Raw genomic sequence first — 22,883 nt, forward strand, 5'->3', positions numbered from 1 at the left:
GATAGTCTTTACTTTCATATTTGAAGGATCTAATTTGTCACAGCGCCGTTTTTTACCTGCCAGAATGTGTCACTTTAATGTTTTATTTATCTCTCTGAATGTGGAGGAAGATTAAGCTGCAGAGCTTCAAGCCAAGCATGTCTATTCTCTTTTGGATTTCTGTTTTGGTTGCCCTTACTTTGCCTGCATATAGGAACTTTTAATTTAAGGCTGATGAAGGATAATAAAATAGAATTTCCACGGATGCACAACACTTAACTGTTAAAGCAGCTTGTTTGTTTGGGTTTTTTTTTTACTGCAATGTGTGAAGCTAGCCATGGTGGCTTTTAGTTGTATATACAAACCAAATCATTGTGGCATTAAGTTAACTGATTTAGTTTTAGGGTTAACTGATTTAGTTTTAGGGGTAGAATGGTTGATGATTTCTGTTGGCTTTGAACGAGAAACAAATGTGTGCCTGCAAGTTGTAACAAGTCCAATATCTTAGTAAAAATATTCCAGGCCTTAAAGCTTTTTTTTTCTTTTGAAAAATTCACTTTTTTATTGAGAGAGAGAGAGAGAGAGAGAGACGGAGACGGAGAAAGAGGGACAGAGGGAGAGGGGGAGAGAGAGGGAGTGTTTAGAAAAAGCTTCTTTTTCTTCATCCAAAGAGCATTTCAATAGAGGGCAGAATCCTCTATCAATATTGTACCCTGTTCAATCGAATTATATTTTGGATGTCAAAGTTAGAATCCTGGGAGCTAATCTTTTTTTTAAAAAAAAAAACAAAACCATGTAAAATTAATGGTTGTACCAAGTTGTTGAAACTGAAGCCAACATTTGACATGATTGTTTTGCAATGAGATCCCTGGCATATCAAATAATTGATTTTCTGTGCAGCTATTTTGACTGTTTTGAAGTACAAATGGTTTTGTCCTGGAAAGTGCATCTCTCAATACAGCTAAACTGGGTTTAATGCTGGAAAAATGTGCTCTGGGTCAAACCTAGAACAAAACTCCAAAAATAGAATAGGATAGGATGGGATGGAATGGAATAGAATAGAATAGAATAGAATAGAATTCTTTATTGGCCAAGTGGGATTGGACACAAAAGGGATTTCTCTTTGGTGCAGATGCTCTCAGGCTACATAAAGGAAAATAAAATAGAATGCATTCATCAAGAATCATAAGACAACCCTTAGTGATAGTCAAGTTTACTAATAAGCTTTCAAATTATACTAGGAAACAAACAATATAAATTTTAAGATACAAGCAACATGGTTACAGTCGTAAGTGGAAAAACATGGGTACTAGGAAGGAAGAGAATAATAATAGTAATACTGTCTTAGTAGATAATTTGAGAGTGTTATGGGGATTAGTTGTTTAGCAGAGTGATGGCATTCAGGAAAAAAAACCATCCTTGTGTCTAGTTGTCGGTGTGCAGTGCCCTGTAGCATCATTTTGAGGGTAGGAGTTGAAACAATTTATCTCCAGGATGTGAGGGGGTCCGTAAATATTTTCACAGCCCTCTTTTTGACTCCTGCATTATAGAACAAAACAAGAAGTTTGTTTCACGCTTAAGATGCTCAAATGTCTCTTTTCAACCCGGAACAAGGTTAGAAATATTCTGCGCATCCCTGCAGCTAAACTCAGGGCAACTTCTAGAACATTCTCCTTAACTCCGCCTCTCTCTTTCGCACCCAGTTGCCCTGCCCCCAGAAAAGACGGAGGGAGCTTGCAGTGGTGATGAAAAGAAAGCCGAAAAAGAAACCGATGGCCGGGCGAATGCCAAGAAACAACTCAAATTTGAGGTAAGCATGTTGCCTTTTGTGAGGGCAGCCCAGTTGCTCTTAGATCTCGAAAGACGTCCGTTTCCATCCAATTTGACTCCTAATCAGCTCCATATTAGTGGTTTTGCGAATGCGAGTGTCGTTTCAAAACAGCAATGCTGGTTTGGTTCCAAGCATTTGGGGAGTGTTCTGAGGTCAGGACAGCTCTGCTTTCCTCTTGGACCCCTTCCAGGAGAGTTGGAACAACATCAGAACGCTTCCAGAAACGATGAAATAACCCATTTTTGAACTTGAAACGGCATCTCGGAGTCTTGAAAATGTTTTGTCTTTGAAACATTTCACAAGCCTGCTTCAATCCGTGCCCTGTTTTCCTGGAAGATGGAAGAAGCTTCAAGAGTTCAGAGAACTGCTAGCTGCGTGCCCTATTTGGGGAGTGCATAATAAATATTGGAGGAACTGTGGTGGCTCGGTGGCTAAGACGTTGAGCTTGTTGATCAGAAAGGACGGCTGTTCAGCGGTTCGAATCCCTAGCGCCACGTAACGGAGTGAGCTCCCGTTACTCGTCCCAGCTTCTGCCAACCTAGCAGTTCGAAAGCATGTAAAAAAATGCAAGTAGAAAAATAGGAACCACCTTTGGTGGGAAGGGAACAGTGTTCTGTGCGCCTTCTGTGTTTAGTCATGCTGGCCACATGACCACGGAGACATCTTCGGACAGCGCTGGCTCTTCGGCTTTGAAACAGAGATGTGCACTGCCCCCTAGAGTCAGGAACAACTATCACATATGTGCGAGGGGAACCTTTACTTTCAATAAATAATGGAGAGGATGATCTTGTGTATATGTGGTTGCAAAGTGGTTGCCTAGATTTGTATCCTAGAAAAGGACAGCTTTGGAAAGAACTGGAATGCAGTTGAAGCTGAAGAGCCAGCCCTGTCCGAAGACATCTCCGTGGTCATGTGGCCAGCATGAATAAACACAGAAGGTGCACGGAACGCTGTTACCTTCCCACTAAAGGTGGTTCCTATTTTTCTACTTGCATTTTTACATGCTTTAGAACTGCTAGATTGGCAGAAGCAGGGACAAGGAACGGGAGCTCACTCTGTTACACAGCACTAGGGATTCGAACCGCTGAACGGCTGACCTGTTTGATCAACAAGCTCAGCATCTTAGCCACTGAGTCACTGCATCCCTTTTTAAATCAATTTTTTTTCATCAAAACAGACCTACCCAATTCCTGCAACCGTTCTTCATATGTTTTAGCCTCCAGTCCCCTCATCATCTTTGTTGCTCTTCTCTGCACTCTTTCTAGAGTTTCCACATCTTTATTATTTAAACACTTTTAACTCTAGTGGGGCATGTGTCCTCAGTGATGTCCCACGGAATAATTACAGTTGTGACTTCGGCTCTAGATTCATGCCCAACTGGCCTGCAGCACTAGCTTGATTTATTTATTTATTTATTTATTTATTGATTTATTAGACTTATATACCGCTTCATAGGGCTTTTAGCCCTCTCTAAGCGGTTTACAATTTTTTTAGCAAATTGAGTCAGCAACTTGCCCCCACAGTCCGGGTCCTCATTTCACCCACCTCGGAAGGATGGAAGGCTGAGTCCTTTACTCAATCCTGTGAGATGTTAAGCTTCTACCTAGTATTTTCATACCACTGGTGGGTTCTGGATCCTATTGCAACCCGTACAGATCTATCTTATCCTTCCCTCTCCAAAATGTAGGAGATCATCAAGCTGAGCCTGGAGGTGGGATCAAATGAGTCATTAGTTTGGAGTCATTGTATTCCCACAAGAGAACCAAGTCCAGCCCTCTGCGACCCCATTAATTCCCTTGACTTGTCATAGCAATAGCAATAGGAGTTCGACTTATATACCGCTTCATAGGGCTTTCAGCCCTCTCTAAGCGGTTTACAGAGTCAGCATATTGCCCCCACAGTCTGGGTCCTCATTTCACCCACCTCGGAAGGATGGAAGGCTGAGTCAACCTTGAGCCGGTGAGATTTGAACCGCTGAACTGCAGATCACAGTCAGCTAAAGTGGCCTGCAGTACTGCACCCTAACCACTGCGCCACCTCGGCTCTCTAAGATCTCTCTCTGATCTTAGCTGATCTGGAAAAGCTAAACAAGACCAGGCTCAATCAGGACCACCAGGAGTGCAAACTAGACTGGGAAACTGGGGAAAAACAACACATTGGGGAAAAAAACCCCAAACCCAGATGGCTCATTCCAAGAAATCACTAGGAATCGAACTTGGCTGAAGGGATACCTTTTATTTGGTGTCTTCTTGTCTGTGCATAGCAGTTCCCCAAGTGGCAGCCAAGCGCCACAAATCCTAACTCTGGAAAAATTTAAATATATTATTATATATATATTATTCTTATGTCTCGTGAAGTAGCATTAATGAAATGCTCTCTGCTGGCTGCTGTGACGCTTCTTTCTCCGAGTTTCTGTTTTCTGACTTCCTTGCCAAAGGTGATCAGTGTGTTGTTGCTGTAAAAGATACAGATAATGCTGGGAGTAAACAGAGCCAATTACAAGTACGTAAATGATCTAATTCTCCTCCTGGAGTATAAATTCAGCTAAGTAGACAGATTAAGAGCCTTCAGAGGTTGGCTGTGATCTTGCCAAAATTGTTCCAGGACTGTTCCAGGACTGATAAATGAAGTTGGAAAAGAATGGGCTTTCATCTTTTCTTTTCCCCCTACGCCTCCTGGATGGCTCTTTCAAAATATAATTAGTGAATCAAACAGAGAGAGAGATGCTTGAAAAAAAAATAGGGAATTTTCATGTAGCTTCGATATCTAACACAGTCAATGACATTTCTATGGTTTTAGTGACTTTAAGATTCCTTCCTTCCTCTCTCTCTTCCCTGTACTCTTCTCTCTCCTTCCTTCCTTGTCCTTCCTTCCTTCTCTTCCTTCCTTCCACTCTCTCTCCCCTCTACTCTTCTCTCTCCTTCTTTCCTCGTCCTTCCTTCCTTCCATGTCCTTCCTTCCTTCCTCTAATTTCCTTCCTTCCTTGATCTTCCTTCCTCCCTCTCTCCGTCTCTTCCTTTTCTGTACTTTTCTATACTCTTCTCTCTCCTTCTTCCTTCCTTCCCTCCTTCCTTCCTCTCTCTCTTCCCTGTACTCTTCTATCTCCTTCCTTCCCTTTCTCCGTCTCTTCCTTTTCTGTACTCTTCTCTCTCCTTCCTTCCTTGTCCTTCCTTCCTCCTCTTCCTTCCTTCCACTCTCTCTCCCCTCTACTCTTCTCTCTCCTTCTTTCCTTGTCCTTCTTTCCTTCCTTCCTTCCTTTCTTCCTTCCTTTCTTCCTCTAATTTTCCTTCCTTCCTTCCTTGATCTTCCTCCCTCCCTCTCTCCGTCTCTTCCTTTTCTGTAGTCTTCTATACTCTTCTCTCTCCTTCCTTCCTTCCTTCCTTCCCACATAATACCCCATATCAACAATTGTTGATAAGAAAGGCAAAAAACTCTGGAGCGTGGACTCGGCAGTACTTGGAGACAGCAAAACAGAAGAGAAACAACTGGAGAAAATCCCCAAATATAAAGTCTTGCAAATAGAAGTATAATGAACGTGGCAAAAGAAAGCAAAGATAGTGCCAAAAATAATAAATAGTGCCTTGGTTCAATCCCAAAACATCTGGAACACCACTTGAACTTCCCTCGGCATTGACACCCCTCCCCCACCAGTCAATTGCAAAAGGCAGCTTGACTTGGAACAGCTTACATCCTGCAACGGTATCTTTTCACGCTATCAAAGAACAGGTCCTTGGGGAAGGACTCAAGAGGTGGATAAAAATGCCGAATCAAGTCTGAACATCTGTCTGACTGCGCGACCAACCGTCATGATACCCAGTGCTGATTTCTGTCTCCCGGCTGTGCAAGACAAGTGTCAAGTGTGGAGACAGGCACCTGCCTGCGCCCACTTGCCTTTCAGATCAGAGCTTCTCAGTGGCGCAAGCGAGGGGCTGAGCACCCAAGAGACCTTTTCATTTTATGACAGGGCACCCCAGGAGTCTGACATACGACAGCCAAGAGGCCTAAATCGGAGGCAAGAAGCTGAGAATGTTTGTGTAATCGGAACCTCCACTTCCACAACTGCGTAGGGGTCTTTTGGCAGCTTTCAAGCAGGGGCCTGTAACAAGCAAGAGAACGGCTGCCTTTGAACTCAGTGGGGAACTGGGGGCTTTACCGTTAACTGCTGTAGGGAATTGGTTTCAAGTCAGCAGATCAAGGAGGTATTTCAGGCCTTCCATCCTGCCAGAGCTATTTGGAAGTGTTTATTTTCCTTGAGTGCAACAGCTTTTCTTTTAATTGCCCCCATGCCTTCCTTCGCTCCCCGTGACTCCGATTCACGCGAGTTCCACAGAAGGAAGGTGAAGGTCCTGTAAAGTTTGAGGTGAGGCCTCTGGAGTGAGACGAGCCAGGTGTGCAAACAGTTGTTCCTTCTTAGAAAACTCAAGGCTGGAGTATCTCTAGTTTAACTCTTACCTTAGCCAGGTAAGAAAACCAGGCGTCCTTTCAGGAACTACAGCCAAGTCCTCAACCTAAGGTAAAGCTTCCCCTCGCACATATGTGCTAGTTGTTCCTGACTCTAGGGGGCTGTGCTCATCTCCGTTTCAAAGCCAAAGAGCCAGCGCTGTCTGAAGACGTCTCGTGGTCATGTGGCCGGCATGACTCAACGCCGAAGGCGCACGGAACACTGTTCCCTTCCCACCAAAGGTGGTCCCTATTTTTCTACTTGCATTTTTGATGTGCTTTCCAACTGCTAGGTTGGCAGAAGCTGGGACAAGGAACGGGAGCTCACTCAGCGCTAGGGATTCGAACCACCGAACTGCCGACCTTTCTGATCGACAAGCTCAGCGTCTTAGCCACTGAGCCACCTTACAACAGCTTATTTAGTGGCCGTTCAAAGTGACCACGGCAGTGGGAAAAGTGACTTATTTCACACTTACGACTTACGTTGCAGTTCACGTGATCAAAATCCAGGAGGAGAACCACCACTCCTTAGCACATCCACCTCCTCTTCTTCTCCATAGGTAGTCCAGAAGGACACCAAAGTTGATGGTGCCAAAAGCCTCTGAGGGTCTTAAGGGAAAGAAGGATTGTCACACCATACCAGTCGTTGGCTCCCCCAATAGTCATCAACATGCATGGCCAAGGTTGACTCTTGTATAGTCTTTAAGGACAGCTGTAACGAAAGGGTCTAGATCAGGGGTTCTCAGCCTGTGGTCAAATGAACAGATTAACCGAGTTGGAAGAGATCTTGTAGGTCATCTAGTCCAACCCACCTCCCTCCCACCCAAGCAGGAGACCCTATGCCATTTCTGACAGGTGGCAGTCAAGTCTCCTCTTGAAAGCTTCCAGTGATGAAGCTCCCAAGGTCATGGATCCCCCAAGGGACACAATATCACAGGGAGCCTGTTTGTTGAGTGTTTTAAATCTTGAGTTAAGACTTGTGGTGGTGGGGTCCGCGGCCCTGGTCCATGGCCCATGTCCACAAAAGTTATTCCATGGTGGGGAAAAAGGTTGAGAACCCCTGATCTAAATTATCTGTTCCTCAGAGGGCCTTTTGAAGCTCTAGCCTAACCACTTTCTCAACAATGTCTGCTAATAAAAGGAACGTTAAGAGATTTTTCCCCTTGGGAAAAGCATCCTCCAACATAAAAGCATGTTTTATACAATGACCAGCATTTTGTTAATCCGACACACATGTTTGTGTGTTCCTTAGGAATTGCAGTGTGACGTGTCTGTTGAAGAAGACAATAGGCAAGAATGGACCTTCACTCTCTACGATTTCGACAACAATGGCAGAGTTACCCGTGAGGTAAGTCAAGTTACACCCTTAAACAGCAACGGATAAAAACAAGAAAATTGAGAAAAGCTAAATTGTACGTGTCATAAATCAATATATTTCTAGGTCAGGAGAGCATGAATGTTACATGTTGATTGTCTTGTAGGGCTACTGAGTCATTTTCTGTGGGTTTTTTTTTTTTTTGAGATAAATCCGTGCAGTTCACTCATTCTTTATGGCAGCGGTCCCCAAATTTGGCAATTTTAAGACTGCTGGACTTCAACTCCCAGGATTCCTCCTCCAGAAGTTTGGAAACCTGGGCCCTCATTTTACCCACCTCAGAAGGATGAAAGGCTGAGTCAACCTTCAGCCTGGTGAGATTTGAACTGCCAAATTGCAGGCAGCTGGCAGTCAGCAGAAGTAGCCTGCAGTACTCTAACCACTGTGCCACCGTGGCTGATTATTATCTTCTTTATTCCCCCCTTTTATTGGTATTATGATTATTACTCTGTTGCTTTGCTCGTACACTGCACCAGAGCTTCTGCACCAGAGACAAATTCCTGGTGCTTCTAATCATACTTGGCCATATAAGGTATTCCCTTCAATTCAAGATATGCCATCTTTTTAACGGTTCTGCTTTTAGAATACCAGAATTTCTTTACTTTTGCGCTTGGCACTGTTTGATGTCAAGGATTAGCGCTGTGCATGCTTGCCTGCGTGTTTAAGGAACATTTTAAAAGTGTGAATTTGGAAAGCGATGACCATCGGAGACAAATGATTCTTTAAACAGAGTGTCGAGAGAACGTCCTTTGCAAATATGAAATGCTTTCTGGCTCTTCCAATTGCTGTCAGAACAGAGTCAATAAAACAGCAAAAGCCTTTTCAGCTGGACCGATAATCATTTATCGCAAGGAGAAGGGATCTAAGATGCAAAGAGCAATAAGACTTTGTAAAGCATTAAGATTTTGCTGAAACTCATGTGCTACTATAGATTTAGAAGTGATATGTCCGCCCCCTGTAAAAGGCGTCAATTTTTCAGGCTAAGATTTGGAGTGTTGCTTAGTATTTCCAGGTTCTTCCATCAGCTTACTTAACATGAGAAGGAACAAATACACGGAGTCTATTCCTGGAGTTGTCTCTCTTGTACCTCCATGTCCGTAGGGTGTTGCGTTTGGGTAGTGTGTTATACCGGCAATTTGTGTGTCTAGATTCGCACGGTGACAAGGTGAGAAACGCAGAATTCCTGTGGATTCAGCAGGGCCCCGGGACAAAGGGAAATTTTTCCTTCGCTAGAAAAAAAGCAGCAGAGCTTAGGCAAGTGTGAAGTGTTGGTTATTTCTGATGTGGTGAATTAGAGAACAAATTGGCATTTCAGAGGGAACCGAGTTGCCCGTGGGTTGTTACAGAGGCTGAGTGTTGTTCTTTGTGAATAACTTAGTGGATGCCCTATAGCTTTAAGGCCTTTCTTGAGGAGGTTTGTGTTAATCGAGCTTCTGAAAGGTGAATAGAGATAGCAAGAGGGTGTAAAAGAATGGGGGGCAAAAAAGAATATCGAAAGAGAATTCCTGCTCCAAGCACTAATAGGCTCATTTCTGCTTTCTCCCCCCAAAATATATTCAGGATTTATTTTATTTTATTTTTATGGGTTTAAGCTATCAAAATGCTTTGGATATGATAGAGAGAGAGAGAGAGAGTGGGAGAGAGAGAGAGAGAGAGAAAGAGAGAGAGAGAGAATCCAGCTGTTGTGTTTGAAGTGAAGGTGGCAAGAAAGATGTTTCTGGCATAGATGAATGCAGAAAGTTGGTGCAAAACTATAATTACACTGGAAGGGAATTCATGGATATCTGGAATTACTTTTCACTGCACTTACCAGCCACAGAATTTTTCAAACACAGGGAGGCTTTTCATTAGCCTGCCTTATTAAGCTTGGAGGGGATGTGGTGGCTCAGTGGCTAAGATGCTGAGCTTGTCGATCAGAAAGATCAGCAGTTCGGTGGTTCGAATCCCCAGCGGCGGGTAACAGAGTGAGCTCCCATTACTCGTCCCAGCTTCTGCCAACCTACAGTTAGAAAGCACATAAAAATGCAAGTAGAAAAATACGGACCACCTTTGGTGGGAAGGTAAGAGCATTCCGTGCACCTTCGGCGTTGAGTCATGCCGGCCACATGACCACAGAGACGTCTTCAGACAGCGCTGGCTCTTCAGCTTTGAAACGGAGATGAGCATCGCCCCTAGATTCGGGAATGACTAACACATATGTGCGAGGGGAATCTTACCACCTTCTAAACCACAATTGTTGTGTGATCCCAACCAAACAGACATGTGGTAGGAATGTGACTCTTTGGAAATGGGGGATCCAGCCCCCAGGAAAAGGGGTTTGTTGAAACATTAGTCTCTCTGTCTGTAAATTAATTAGCTATTTAGCTGATGCAGACTTAAGTGAATTCGACTAGAGTGGAATTTTTGAAAACAGTTGACATAAACTCACAGAAGACTGATATTTGCAATAATAATAATAGTTCTTGCTGGTTAATTGTTCCACCATTTAGTAAAATGAGTTTCCATGAGTGCACGAATAGGTATGATAGATGCTTTTAAGGAAGTGAATATATATTGGGGACATAAATATTTCCTTTACTTGAAAAGGGTTCTTAGATCCTGATGGCTGAAACAGTTTGGGTGCAAAATTAACTGACCCAGATACTTTACATAATTGCTCCGTAATTGTAATTTTATTATTGTTGTCTATCCTCTGCCTTCCTGGAAATCTACCTTGGTGATATTACCAAATATGCATAGCTCTTTGAACTGCAAATGTGGGGTTTCAGTCTGTTGGTAAGAATTACTGTTTCTGTGAAGGAAATAAGTAAGTGTGACTCCTGACAGAGCAAACACTATCATTGGGAGTTTACACATGTATTTTCTTCTCTCTCTAGGATATTACAAGCTTACTTCACACCATCTATGAAGTTGTGGATGCTTCTGTCAATCATTCACCCAACTCGAGTAAAACTTTGAGGGTTAAGCTCACTGTTGCTCCAGATGGGAGCCAAAAGAAGAGAAGCATCATGTTGAACCACACTGGTAAGATTTGATTGAGCCTTTCTTCCTTCTCCAGTCAAAGCAGTGGTGGTTTTCAAAAATTGTTCAAACCTCCTCTGTGGGTGTGGCCTCCTTTGTGGGAGTGGCTTGCCACCCATGTGTCCGGATATGAAGATGCCGATGACACTTGTCAGAACCACCTTAAATTACCTCACACACAGCACTGGCATGCATAAGAATAGGATGTAAACTTGTTTTTTAAAAGGCATCTTTGGTTTGCGTTAAAACAACTTCAACACACGCAATGTTCTGATTGCACCACAAACGCAGTAGTCATCCTTACCTTTCACAGAGGCACTGAGTTTTATCAATAGGAGCATGATAGTGTAGAATAATCATATCCAAGGACCAGTGCTGGGTTTCAAAAAAGTTTGGAACCTCTTCTGTAGGTGTGGCCTGCTTTCCAGGTCCACTGGTGGAACCTCTTCTAACCGGTTTGGTAGATTTGATGAAGCGGTTCTACCGAATAGGTGCGAACTGGTAGGAACCCACCTCTGAGACAAAGTATCATAAGTTATTTCCTTACACCGGGAGAAACGCTTAAGCTGTGTTTGCACGTTTACACCAAGCCATAGTAAGATTTGTTCATTTCCGATTTAGAGCAACATGTTTTTTTTTTTTTTACAAGCTAAGACATAATGGTTCATTGAAGACACTATGGGTTAATCAATGTTGGCTTAATGTGATGTGGAATGGCAACCTTTCAAGGAATTTAATAATTGAAATAGTGCATGACAAAGTTTCCTTAGTGAAATGGACTGAGAAATGTGAAGTGAAATACTGCATTCAGTTTTGGTCATCAAAATGTAAAAAAGATGTGGAGACTCTAGAAAGAGTGCAGAGAAGAGCAACAAAGAGGATTAGGGGACTGGAGGCTGAAACATATGAAGAACAGTTGCAGGAATTGGGTAGGTCTAGTTTAATGAAAAGAAAGACCAGAGGAGACATGATAGCAGTCCTCCAATATCTCAGGGGCTGCCACAAAGAAGAGGAAGCCAACCTATTCTCCAAAGCACCTGAGGATAGGACAAGAAGCAATGGGTGAAAACTAATGAAGGAGAGAAGCAACTTAGAACTAAGGAAGACCTCCAAGGTCCCTTCCAATTCTGTTATTCCATTTTATTCTCCATTGCAGTCAGTCTGGTTGAATATAGATGTACAGTGTTTAGTTGGGCTGTGCCAGAAAATCAATAAGAAGAGAGGAAATAACCATCTCCCTCCCTCCCTTCCTTTTCCTCCTCCTCCTCCTCCCTCTTTCTCTCTCTCCCTCTCTTTCTCTCGTGAAAGCAGATCTTCAAAGCTCAAGGCATCGAGCAGAGAGCAAAGCTGGTGAAGAAGCTAGAAGTTGTGACAAGAAGCCAAGGGGTTCCCTCAGGTAAACTGGAGCAAAATGTTTTATCTCTCTCTGGGGAGATGCCATGCTAGGTAGCCTTGGATTTAAGCATTCAGTTTAGGACTTCTGGAAACAATGCTACGCCCAAGAGATGTTTCTCCTTCTAATTTTCTAAATTAAAAGTCTGTGTCACCAAGGTAACTCTAGATTGTCAAGGTATCTCCCAGCCCTTCTTCCACCAATACTTTCAGTTGGAGATGTCAGAAATTGAAAGTAAAGTTTTCTGCATCCTGTAATTTTGGAATAGGTACCACCATGGAGAATCCAAGCCTGATCCAAATGGATGCTACCATCACTGCGTTGATGAAAACATTGAAAGGAGGAACCACTATTTAGATCTCGCAGGAATAGAAAACTACACCTCGAAGTTTGGGCCAGGTATGTTGTACCCCTGCCTTGCAATTCATTCCCGATCCTGTTACATTTTGAAATGGGGCCGTCTTGTTTATGTGGATAGTGGGGCATGCTGAGTATCCAGAGATCAGGATGAGACTTGCAGCCATGGTCCCGGAAAGGACTGAAACAGATGAAGTGTGGAGGTATCAGCTCGTAAGAACAGCTTTGATTACCTGTTGTTTTCCAGAAAGGTTTTGTAGAGAGTGTAGGGAAAGGAAGAACAACTATGAAGGAAATGATTAGATAAACGGGGCTTGATCCTGGTCCAAAAAACTGAGGAAACTTCTCAGACAAGGCCTTCCCTAGTTCCAATGAAGGTAAAATGAAGGAGGCATCCCTGTGGATTTTACTAGTTGTTGCCAACTAGTGGCGCTCAACTCCATTTCAAGGCCACTGTCCAGAGACATTTCCATGGTCATGTAGCCAGCATGACATCACAGAGAGCTGTTATCTTCTCACCAAAGTGGTACCTATTTATCTACTCGCATTTGCATGCTTTCGAACTGCCTCTGTGTTCTAGTTAGCATATTTAAGAAGCTTTGGATCAGCAGAGGAAGGGGACTGTTGCGGTTTTTTGGGGGAAGGGGCGCTACTCAATTCTTAGTATTACTAGAAGGAGCATGACATCTGCTACAAGAGGTGTTAAGTGTGAGGAACAGTGTTAAGTTGAGGACAACCTGTGGTGTGGTGTTCTAAGCAAAATTTGTTTAAATGAGGTTAGTTAATCGAAGTACTTTTTAACTTGCCCTTGATCAAAATATTTACATTTCAAGTAATAGACGTCTATTTATTTTCTGTTAAACTACCCTGTGACTCTGTGTAGAAGTGATTGTTAGAAGTGTAGTGTTTTGCCTCCCCATGCCTCTTCCTGTCTACATCTTCCATATTCAGTCCACAACAAAGACTAAATGAACACAATTTATCTCTCTTTAATAATGGTAAAATTGTTTTATATTAAGAGCCGAGGTGACACAGTGGTTAGAATGTAGTACTGCAAGCTATTTCTGCTGACTGCCAGTGGACTGCAATTTGGCAGTTCAAATCTCACCAGACTTAAGGTTGACTCAGCCTTTCATCCTTGCGAGGTGGGTAAAATGAGGACCCAGATTGTTGGGGGCAAGAGGCTGACTCTGTAAACTGCTTAGAGAGGGCTGTAAAGCACTGTGAAGCGGTATATAAGTTTAAGAGCTATTGCTATTCCTCCGTTCCTCCTCCTTCCTCTCCTCCCTTCCTCCCTTTCTTCATGGAACAATGGATAGAATGCAGTATTGGCAGGCTAGCTCTGCCCACAGCCAGGAGTTTAATCCTGACCAGCTCAAGGCTGAACTCAGCCTTCCATCTTTCTGAGGTTGTTAAAATGAAGACCCAGATTGTTGGGGGCAAGAGGCTGACTCTGTAAACCGCTTAGAGAGGGTTGTAAAGCATTGTAAAGCAGTACATAAGTCTAAGTGCTATTGCTATTGCTATTTGCAGCAGGAGTCATTAAAGCAGCCGCCCATTGTCCGTTAAATCAGAGGGGACATTTGCTCAGGTTGCTCTGCAATTTTTAAGTGATCTTTTCTTGTTTCTTAGGCTCTCCGCCGATCACTCAGAAGCAAAATCCAACCATTCGGGTTGCCAATCAAGCAAGATCCCGTTCCCATGAGCCAGAGGCCTTCCACGCCCACCAGCGGAGGTCCCCTGTGGTGGATCCTGCCCATATTAATTTGGTGGAAGCTTCGTACGCCAAGCTGGCAGAAATCCAGCAGAGGCTGCGAAGTCAAGAGGCCAGCAGGCATTTTGTGAAGTCTCCCAAGACTCAAAGCAAAAACACGGCTTCCGGTCACGCCGGAAGGGCGATGAGAGGTAAACCCATCCAAGGAGTACCGCTTCCCATGGCTTCTCCTACTGCGCGGATAGGCCAGAACCTACCTTACCACCCCATGCAGTCCCAGCAGACTTATAAGAAGCACAAGCAGAGGGGGAAAGAGACTCACCAACTGTGCAAAAGCTTCCCAGCTGCTCCTGGGACAGTGGTGGAAAAAGAGCACGTCAGAGATCTGCCTGCGGTCATCTTGTACGAAGGCCAACTTGGGCAGGTGATCCAGAGACACGAGCATCACCACCATCATGAACACCATCATCACTATCACCACTTCTACCAGACATGAAATGGACTTCCTCCTTCTCCGCCTCTTGGGAAGTTCTCCCACACTATGAAGGAAGGCATGTTATGGCCTCTTGGGTGGGGGGAAAAAGATTGGTGTTGTCCTTATTCATGTTAGTATTATTGCTATCACATTTAATATTCTGCTAAAGCTATTTTAGAACTTGTATGAAAAACACTAAAAAAAAATTATAATGGTGATGATGATGATGATAATAACCTAACATTATTTATATTATGTGGAACTGTATCGCTTACTTTAATAACTTGTGGTTCTTATTATTTTGGAAAGAATTGGCTTGTTCAACACACACACATCTAAGAAAACAGCCATAGATATCCTTATGGGAAACTTCCCATGAATGCTTTGTGTATTCAGAGAACACACATGAAAGGGTGCGTGGAACTAGTCCACTCCCAGAAATGTGCACCTCAAATGTCATCGGAACTTTGTGAGAAGTTCTCTGTGGTCCTGCGTGAAGACTTCTTACATTCAAGGAGAACTTCATGGTGCCTCCTTGAGCGTAGGTGTTCTCTTAAGCAAAACTCTGGAGAACTTCCTACTGATGGGTGTTAAGAGGGGAGTGGGATTCTGCTGGTGGAAATCTGTAGTTGAACATACACCTTGGCTCATGCAAAGCCCTCTGGGATGAGCTCTGTTTAAAACCTTAAACATTGAAGCAAGCTTCCCTTTGTGATATTGGAAAAGAGGCTTTGAATGAATGGTTAGATACCCTGTTTTCCCCAAAATAAGACCTCCCCGGATAATAAGCACATGTGCTAAAATAAGCTGTCCCCCAAAACTAAGCCCTCCCCAAAAATACTGCAACACAGCAGCAGTCATGAGGTGACCATGCTCACCGCCTCCTGCACCTCAAAAATAAAGAGACCTCCCCAAAATAAGGCCAGGCGCTTATTTCGGGCGTCAAAAGCAAATAAGGCCCTGTCTTGTTTTCAGGAAAACACGGTACCCAGTTTATTGCACAGGTTGGCTCACGTCATGCAAACCTGCCAGCAATTTCAAAAATGCAAAATAGTTGCTACCTCTTGGATAATTCAAAACTTCTTATTTGATTGAATGTGCTGCCAGAAAAGGAAGGCAGGAGTGATGGAACCAGGGAAGGAATTTTTTTTTTTTACTTGATTGCATTCATGTAGCCTGCTCCTCTTTTTGCTACTCATCACTTTGTGAGCTATCCCTCCATTCTAGTGATGAGGAAATGGTTCGTGTTGTTCGTCGAAAAAAAGCTACGATGTCCACACTTTTTTTAATTTCCGTTATTTTTTTAATGGCCGCCTTTATACGTTTTTAAACATCTTTTTTGTTGTTGTTTTTTGCCACATTGGAAAACTGTGAGAACAAATGTACTCTGTGACCTTTAGATTAGAAGGTCTGTAGGGATTCGTGGTGTTCAGGCAATAGAAAAGCACGGTCAATCTTGGATTATTGCATCTCTACTGCTTATCACTTCTAATAATAGCTAGTGAGGGGTTTCTGGCATCTTACGGTACTTATGGTTTAGGAGAACATATACCGTATTTTTCAGACTATAAGACACACCTTTTTGTCTCCCAAAAGGGGGTGAAAATGTCTGTGTGTCTTATGGACTGAATATTGCTGAAGCCCTTCCCACCCATCGACCATTTTTTGGCCTCTGCCTTTTTTTTTCCAGCCCATTTCCAAGGTTTTTTCCAGCCCATTTTTGAGGCTTTTGTGGGGCTGTTTTTTCCAAAAAAGGCCCCCCAAAGCCTCAAAAATGTCCTGAAAAAAGCCTCAAAAACAGCCCAAAAAGGGCTTCAAAACAGCCCGAAAAAGCCTCAAAAATAGCTTGAAAAAAGCCTAGAAAATGGGTAGAAAAAGGACTGAAAAAAGCCCTCCAAAAGGGCTGAAAATGCAGGGTGCCAAAACCGTTTTTTTAATTGTTGTTTTCCTCTTCTAAGTTTAGGTGCGTCTTATAGTCAGATGTGTCTTATAATCCGAAAAATACGGTATGTAGCTCAGGATTGAACTGTGGGGTCCTTGGTGGTCTCTGAGCTCAGTCATCTCCAAGGATTTCATGGTTCTTATGGTACTAAAAGGCCAGTGGCCTTCCTTTTCAGATCGTATTCTGAGATGACATCAACAAGTCTTAGTTTCAGAGAACTCATGCTGGTCTTTTCAAAGTTCTACCCAACTACCATATTCTCAGATGAGACTGAAGATCAGAGTCGAAATGACCAGAGGACTTTCTTGAGGTTTGTTATAATGATTAATAGTGTATTTATAGTCAACAAATGATCAGATTCACAAGCATCCTGTCTTAGGCCATAATCCAACAGATCATGATTTAGGAGTCTTCTCCATCCAACTACTATTCTATGTTCTACTGTTCTTATTCCACTTGGGAAACAAAGTAAGGCTGTGTGACAAAGCACCTACTATACATTCCTTTCTCACAACTACTCTTTTGAGAGCCCCATGGCGGTCTTAAAGGAAGAGCCAACATCACCTCTTCTTCTCCCGCTGTAAGAGTAGAAGCAGAGTAGCTGAAAGGGAAACGGAATTAAGCCTGACCCCCAAATTACACAAGAGCCTTTTTGTTTTGTGTTGTTTTGTGTTGAGTTTTACAAGACAGTTGAAAGGGGGCGTTGGATTCCTCTGCTCCTCCTCCTCCTCCATTCCCCCCTATTTCCTCTGGCTATAATCTTGATTTTTATTTCCCACTCCCCAACAAGAAATCCAAAGAAGATTCTCTTGTTGCTGTTGAAACAATCGAGGAGGTTCTGACCACTTGTGTGTAATTATTTTGGAAAACTGTACGCAATTCGGGGTTGCCGTTGTTTTAGGTTGTGGTTTATGCTTACAAAACACTGAAGTGTTATTAGATTATATTTTTGTTTTTGACAACAACAACAACAACAAAATCGTTAAAGCTGGGATTTTGCCATCCCGACCTCCAAATTTTGGTCAACTCCAATTGTCACACTACCCTTTTCAAGACAGAGTGTAACGTTAGTGTTGAATAGATGAGGCTGACACCATGCAAGATTGGATGGTTTTGAGGGCCGAGGCCAGAAGTATTAATTAGCATTGATCTCAAAAAAGAAAAAGAAGGGGAAAAATGCTTTCGGAGTTTTCCCCCCACTCCCCACCCCTGGTGAACTCTTTCAAAAGTTCACAAAACATCAAAAATGGATGTTCTTGTAGTTTATTTTCTTTCTTTTGCCATCAGCTGGTGAGATATTCCACAGTGTGCTGTTCCCTACAATGACTAGCCTATTCGATTTATTCTCTTGATTTTCTAAACTCCCCCCCCCCAAAAAAAAATATTTATACACTATTTGTGTTGTTTAGAAATCAATTTACCACTGGCTGACTTGTTCTTGGTCCAGCTTTATTGCTGCTTGCGTTAGTGGTCCTTTGTTTTTCTCCCATGTGTGTGTGTGTGTGTGTGTGTGTGTGTGTGTGTGTGTATGTATGTATGTATGTATGTATGTATGTATGCGTATGTGTCACAACCCCTGGTAAGCCCCAATTATGGGAGGAAGCTAACTGCTTCCATCATCTGTCACACACACACACACACACACACACACACACACACACACACACACACCGTAAAAAGCAATTTACTTGCCTGGTATAGAAGGAATAAGCTTATTTATATGATAGTGTTAAATGAAGTCTGATGTATTCAAGTGATGTTTGTTATATTGCATGCAAACCCATGAAAATACATTCCATTGGGGAGGGGAGGGGTGTGCGGGGGAGGGTGGTTGAGAAAAAGCTTCTTTGCTCCTTCGGAGTGTTTTCAAATGCTGAATGTTTTCTACTTCCCTTAGCAACTTGAACAAAAAAAAAAAATCTGATCTCCTTCTTAACCTGAAGAGTCATGAATAGGAAATATTCAAAATGCTTAACTGGGGGACAGATCAGCAATGGATTGAGGTGTCCTGTCCCCTCTCCCCAAAGAATTAAACCAGTGGGAAATTCAATAAGGGGTAACAAAAAAAATCAGAAGGAAAGAGCCCCATAAGCAACTTTCACATTCAGTCTACTGTTGTCCCAAGAAGCCATCCATATCAGAAACGATCCAAGTATCAAATTTTGTCCTCTACGCTGGGATCAACAAGATCAGGGGTCTCTAAACTTAGCAACTTGTAAGGTGTGTGGACTTCAAAATCAGGAATCCCCCAGCCAGGTCTGATGGCTGAGGAATTCTGGGAGTTGAAGTCCATACGTCTTAAAAGTTGCCGAGTTTGGACCAAGTAGAATAAGCTGCCTTGGCCAACTGATCTTGGCCTGTCTTGCCACAGCTGACTTGCCCTGGATAAACTTCAACCCAAAACAGTTCAACACGGGATAACTCAAGAGAGGGACAAGTGATTTGCAGCGGGCCTTATCTTGCTTCAGGTTTGAACCTTCTCAAGTTAGAGGCCCTCAAGGCTGGGGGGAGCTGCCATTCTGCTTGTCCCGCTCTTGAACTATCCCGCAAGCGAGTTGCCCCTCTGCGAATTGGCAAGTTGACAAGTTGTCCTAGATGAGGGGTGACAAACCTGATTTCACTGAGGGCCGCATCAGGGTAGTGGGGGGCTAGGGTGGGTGTGACCACCTCAACGTCACTCGTATCAGGGGTTCCTGTGGGGGCCTGAACACTCTGCCAGCCAAAACAGGCCCCTGAGCTCCGTTTTCAGCTGCGACAGCTTCCTGCAACCTCTGCCAGCGGAAATGGGGCTCAGGAGGCCTGCACGCGGCCCTCGCAAGCTCCGTTTTCACTGGCAGAGGCACCACAGACCGGTTCTTCACTGGTTCCAGGGCAGCCCCGCAGACCAGATCTAAGCATCCTGCAGGCCGGATCCAGCACCTGGGCTTTGAGTTTGACACCTCTGTCCTAGACTTAAGTTTTGAAAATTTTGCCCTGGAAACGCCAGGCTCCAGCTAGCTAGCTGGGGAATTCTGAGATGAGAAGCCAAGTACATTTAGCAATGGGTGGAAACTATCATAATCAAGGAGAGAAGCATCTTAGAACTAAGGAGAAATTTCCTGACAGTTACAACAATTAATCAGTGGGACGACTTGCCTCCAGAAGTTGTGGATGCTCCAACACTGGAAGTTTTTAGGAAGATGTTGGATATTTGTCTGACGTGGTGTAGGGTTTCCTGCCTAAGCAAGGGGGTAGGACTAGAAGACCTCCAAGGTCCCTTCCAACTCTGTTATTCTGTTATCCTAAACTTAAGAGGAAGAAAGGTAGCTTGGCGAACATCCTGAATATAGTTGGTTGGCCTAACTATATTCTATTCTAAGATACTGAAAATACCTTTTAATTTCCTCTTTGGATTTGTCTCCACCCGTTTCTTTTTATGCCTCCTGTTTTGCTTCTCCTTCTAGTTTCCTTCTGGGTTTAGGAGACTTTGACCTACATCGGTTCCTAATCCTCTTGCACTGAGCATTAGAAGAACATCTCCTATTTGACGAAAATGTGGAAGTCTTAGCTACTAGAATTCTTCAGGTAATCCAAATATTGGCTAAGCATTTTCAGGTGGCATTGATTTAACACTCTTCTAAGACTTTAGGTTTTTCTTTTGGCTGCGATACGCACCTTTACTAAGGATAGCTCTCAAATATAAAATGTAGCGGAATAAATAAAGAATTCTTCGGCGTGTCAGAAATAAAACTCCACTTTAGATTGTCTAAAGAAAGCACGAAGAGAAAGGCTTTCTCTAGAGATTCGGAATAATGATGACGGTTGTGTTGGCTCATGTCTAAGGGTGATCAAGAAACGTGGGTTTTTTTTTCTCTCATTAAGAAGAAACTCATTTTCAGTGTATGCTGATTCAAATTGAAATTGGGGGTTTACATGACTCAATGTCTTACGTACAGAAGAAACGATTTGAACATTTGGAGTGTGCCGAGAAAGAGGTTATGCTTGAAAGAAGGGGACTTGAAAGCATGTCTGTGTTGCTTTGATAAAGGGGGGGAAAACATAGCTGGGTAGAAATCTGTGCTAAAAAAAAGGCAGCATTCAGGACAATTGTGCTTCAATAAAGTCAGAAAAACATTCACAAAAAAGAAGAAGAGACTTCCGGCGAAAATTAAGAAATGCTGAATTGTACAGGCTTGCCTAACACTATTAAAAAGAAACCCCGTCAAAAACTGCACCTTTATTAACCCGATTATACAGATTGTAACGCAGATCAGATCTATACGAATACACAGGTCCTTGGTTAGAAATGTGAGAACATCAGATGAACTGCATCTGTTACCCTCACACAATTCATTTTACACTGTGGCCATTCGGCTGTGCAGTAGTGGTTGAGACGTAAGATACGAAGGTAATGGCTGTATGAGATTCTTTGCCAGATACATTCAGTGGTGACTGATCTGGAAGCCGATCTTAGCAGATCTTCCTTCTGTCAGGTAGATAGATTGATCATATCTCCTTCCTGGTGAAAGCCTGGAGGCTAACGTCTGCCATGTTTTATGGCTGGAACTTCTATCAATCAGTGCAACGATCTCTTCTGAATCTCCAGACAACTTGCTTGGTTGACTAGACGTTTGGGGTTTATGAAAGAAGAAACACCTGTGGAATGGGACAACTTGCCAAGGCAACGAATGTTGGCCCTGGTGAGTTGGCCTTGATGAATTGGCCATGGAGAGTTGGCTGTGGTGAGTTGGCCATGGCACGTTAACTATGGTAAATTGACCATGGTGATTTGACCATGCTGAGTTGGCTATGACAAGTTGGCCATGATGAGTTGACCATGGTGAGTTGGCCATAGTGAGTTGACTATGGCAAGTTAACTATAGCAAATTGACCATGGTGAGTTGGCCATAGTGAGTTGACCATGGTGAGTTAACTATAGTAAATTGACCATGGTGAGTTGACCATGGTGAGTTAACCATGATGAGTTGACCATGATGAGTTGACCATGGCAAGTTAACTATAGTAAATTGACCATGGTGAGTTGGCCATAGTGAGTTGACCATGGTGAGTTAACTATAGTAAATTGACTATGGTGAGTTAACCACGATAAGTTGACCATGGCAAGTTAACTATAGTAAATTGACCATAGTGAGTTGGCCATAGTGAGTTGACCATAGCGAGTTAACTATAGTAAATTGACCATGGTGAGTTGGCTGTGGTGAGTTGACCATGGTGAGTTAACTATAGTAAATTGACCATGCTGAGTTGGCTATGACAAGTTGGCCATGATGAGTTGGCCATAGTGAGTTGACCATGGCAAGTTAACTATAGTAAATTGACCATGGTGAGTTAGCCATGATGAGGTGACCATGGCAAGATGGCCACAGTGAGTTGTCCTAGACTCAACACCTGCATATCCGTGCACTACATTCCATATGGCCTTTGGCATCTTGCGCTGGCTCACCTTTCTGTCCTAAAGAAGCCTCAAAGGGTTTGACTCATCTTTACAGGTATCTTTTCCAGGGCCAATTTCTCTGATTTTTAAAAAGATGGACATTTTATTCTCCCCACCCTATGGCATTCCATGAGCATTTGGCCCTGGATCACTACTGAGCTAAGTTTTCAAAACATCTAAAGTGAACGTTGAAGGAAAGGAGGAAAGAGGGATGCACAGAATTATCAGTATTGACTGAGCATTCTTACTTTGGTTCATTTTCACAGCTCCAAAATATATGCAGCTTCTGTTTTGTGGAATGCAAGTAACTATTGATGATACACTTTTCTTTTAAAAAAAAAACAGTTATGTAAAAATATGCAGTATTTAAATACTCTGGCATTTGTATTACGTGTGTTCAACGTGAATAGTGGATCATGTCATGCAACACAGGTTTTTTTTTTTGTTCTCGATTAATTTTTATCTAAAGTCTCTATACCATTTTTCTAAAAAAAAAAAAGGAAAAAGAAACAAAAAGTTTGCTTTTCGATATTTTGTATAGTTAATATAGATGGTTTTGACTAAATGCTTTATTTATTTAATAGCAAAACTGTGCCAAGAGATACCCCTGTTAATTAAAAAAAAATTACTAGTTCAGATGTACAGATATCTCTTTCTTTTTTTGAAGTTTGGCTGACTGTGTCTTTGTTTCTTGTTTCTCCGCTCTCCTGAATTCCTTCTTTACAAAAACAGAAGAATTTCTTCTGTTCCCATTTCCTGAGAAACACTATTGGCACAATTCGGGGTAAGGGGTAGTCTTGGGAGATTGGACTGGTAGTTGAAATCAACACAAATTTGCTTCAGATAAATTAACCCAAGGATCTAATCTAACACTTCAAAGAATCCAGCCTTAAGGGCTTTCAAAGGCAAATGTTTCAAATCT

At 42.9% G+C, this 22,883-nt stretch overlaps 1 protein-coding gene across 1 annotated transcript in view; it reads left to right on the forward strand.

Annotated features, from left to right (window-relative positions):
• NKD1 (NKD inhibitor of WNT signaling pathway 1) overlaps positions 1–15,376 on the forward strand; it is a 159,256-nt gene extending 143,880 nt beyond the window's left edge. The window contains exons 8-13 of the mRNA XM_032231142.1: positions 1,683–1,789; positions 7,503–7,598; positions 10,502–10,649; positions 11,958–12,042; positions 12,308–12,438; positions 14,029–15,376. Coding sequence (XP_032087033.1) covers positions 1,683–1,789; positions 7,503–7,598; positions 10,502–10,649; positions 11,958–12,042; positions 12,308–12,438; positions 14,029–14,606 — 1,145 coding nt within the window. The 3' untranslated portion in view covers positions 14,607–15,376. The remainder of the gene's footprint in view (positions 1–1,682; positions 1,790–7,502; positions 7,599–10,501; positions 10,650–11,957; positions 12,043–12,307; positions 12,439–14,028) is intronic.
• Positions 15,377–22,883: the final 7,507 nt, after the last annotated feature.

Source organism: Thamnophis elegans, chromosome 14 (genome assembly GCF_009769535.1).
Source record: "Thamnophis elegans isolate rThaEle1 chromosome 14, rThaEle1.pri, whole genome shotgun sequence".
Taxonomy (NCBI): Eukaryota; Metazoa; Chordata; class Lepidosauria; order Squamata; family Colubridae; genus Thamnophis; species Thamnophis elegans.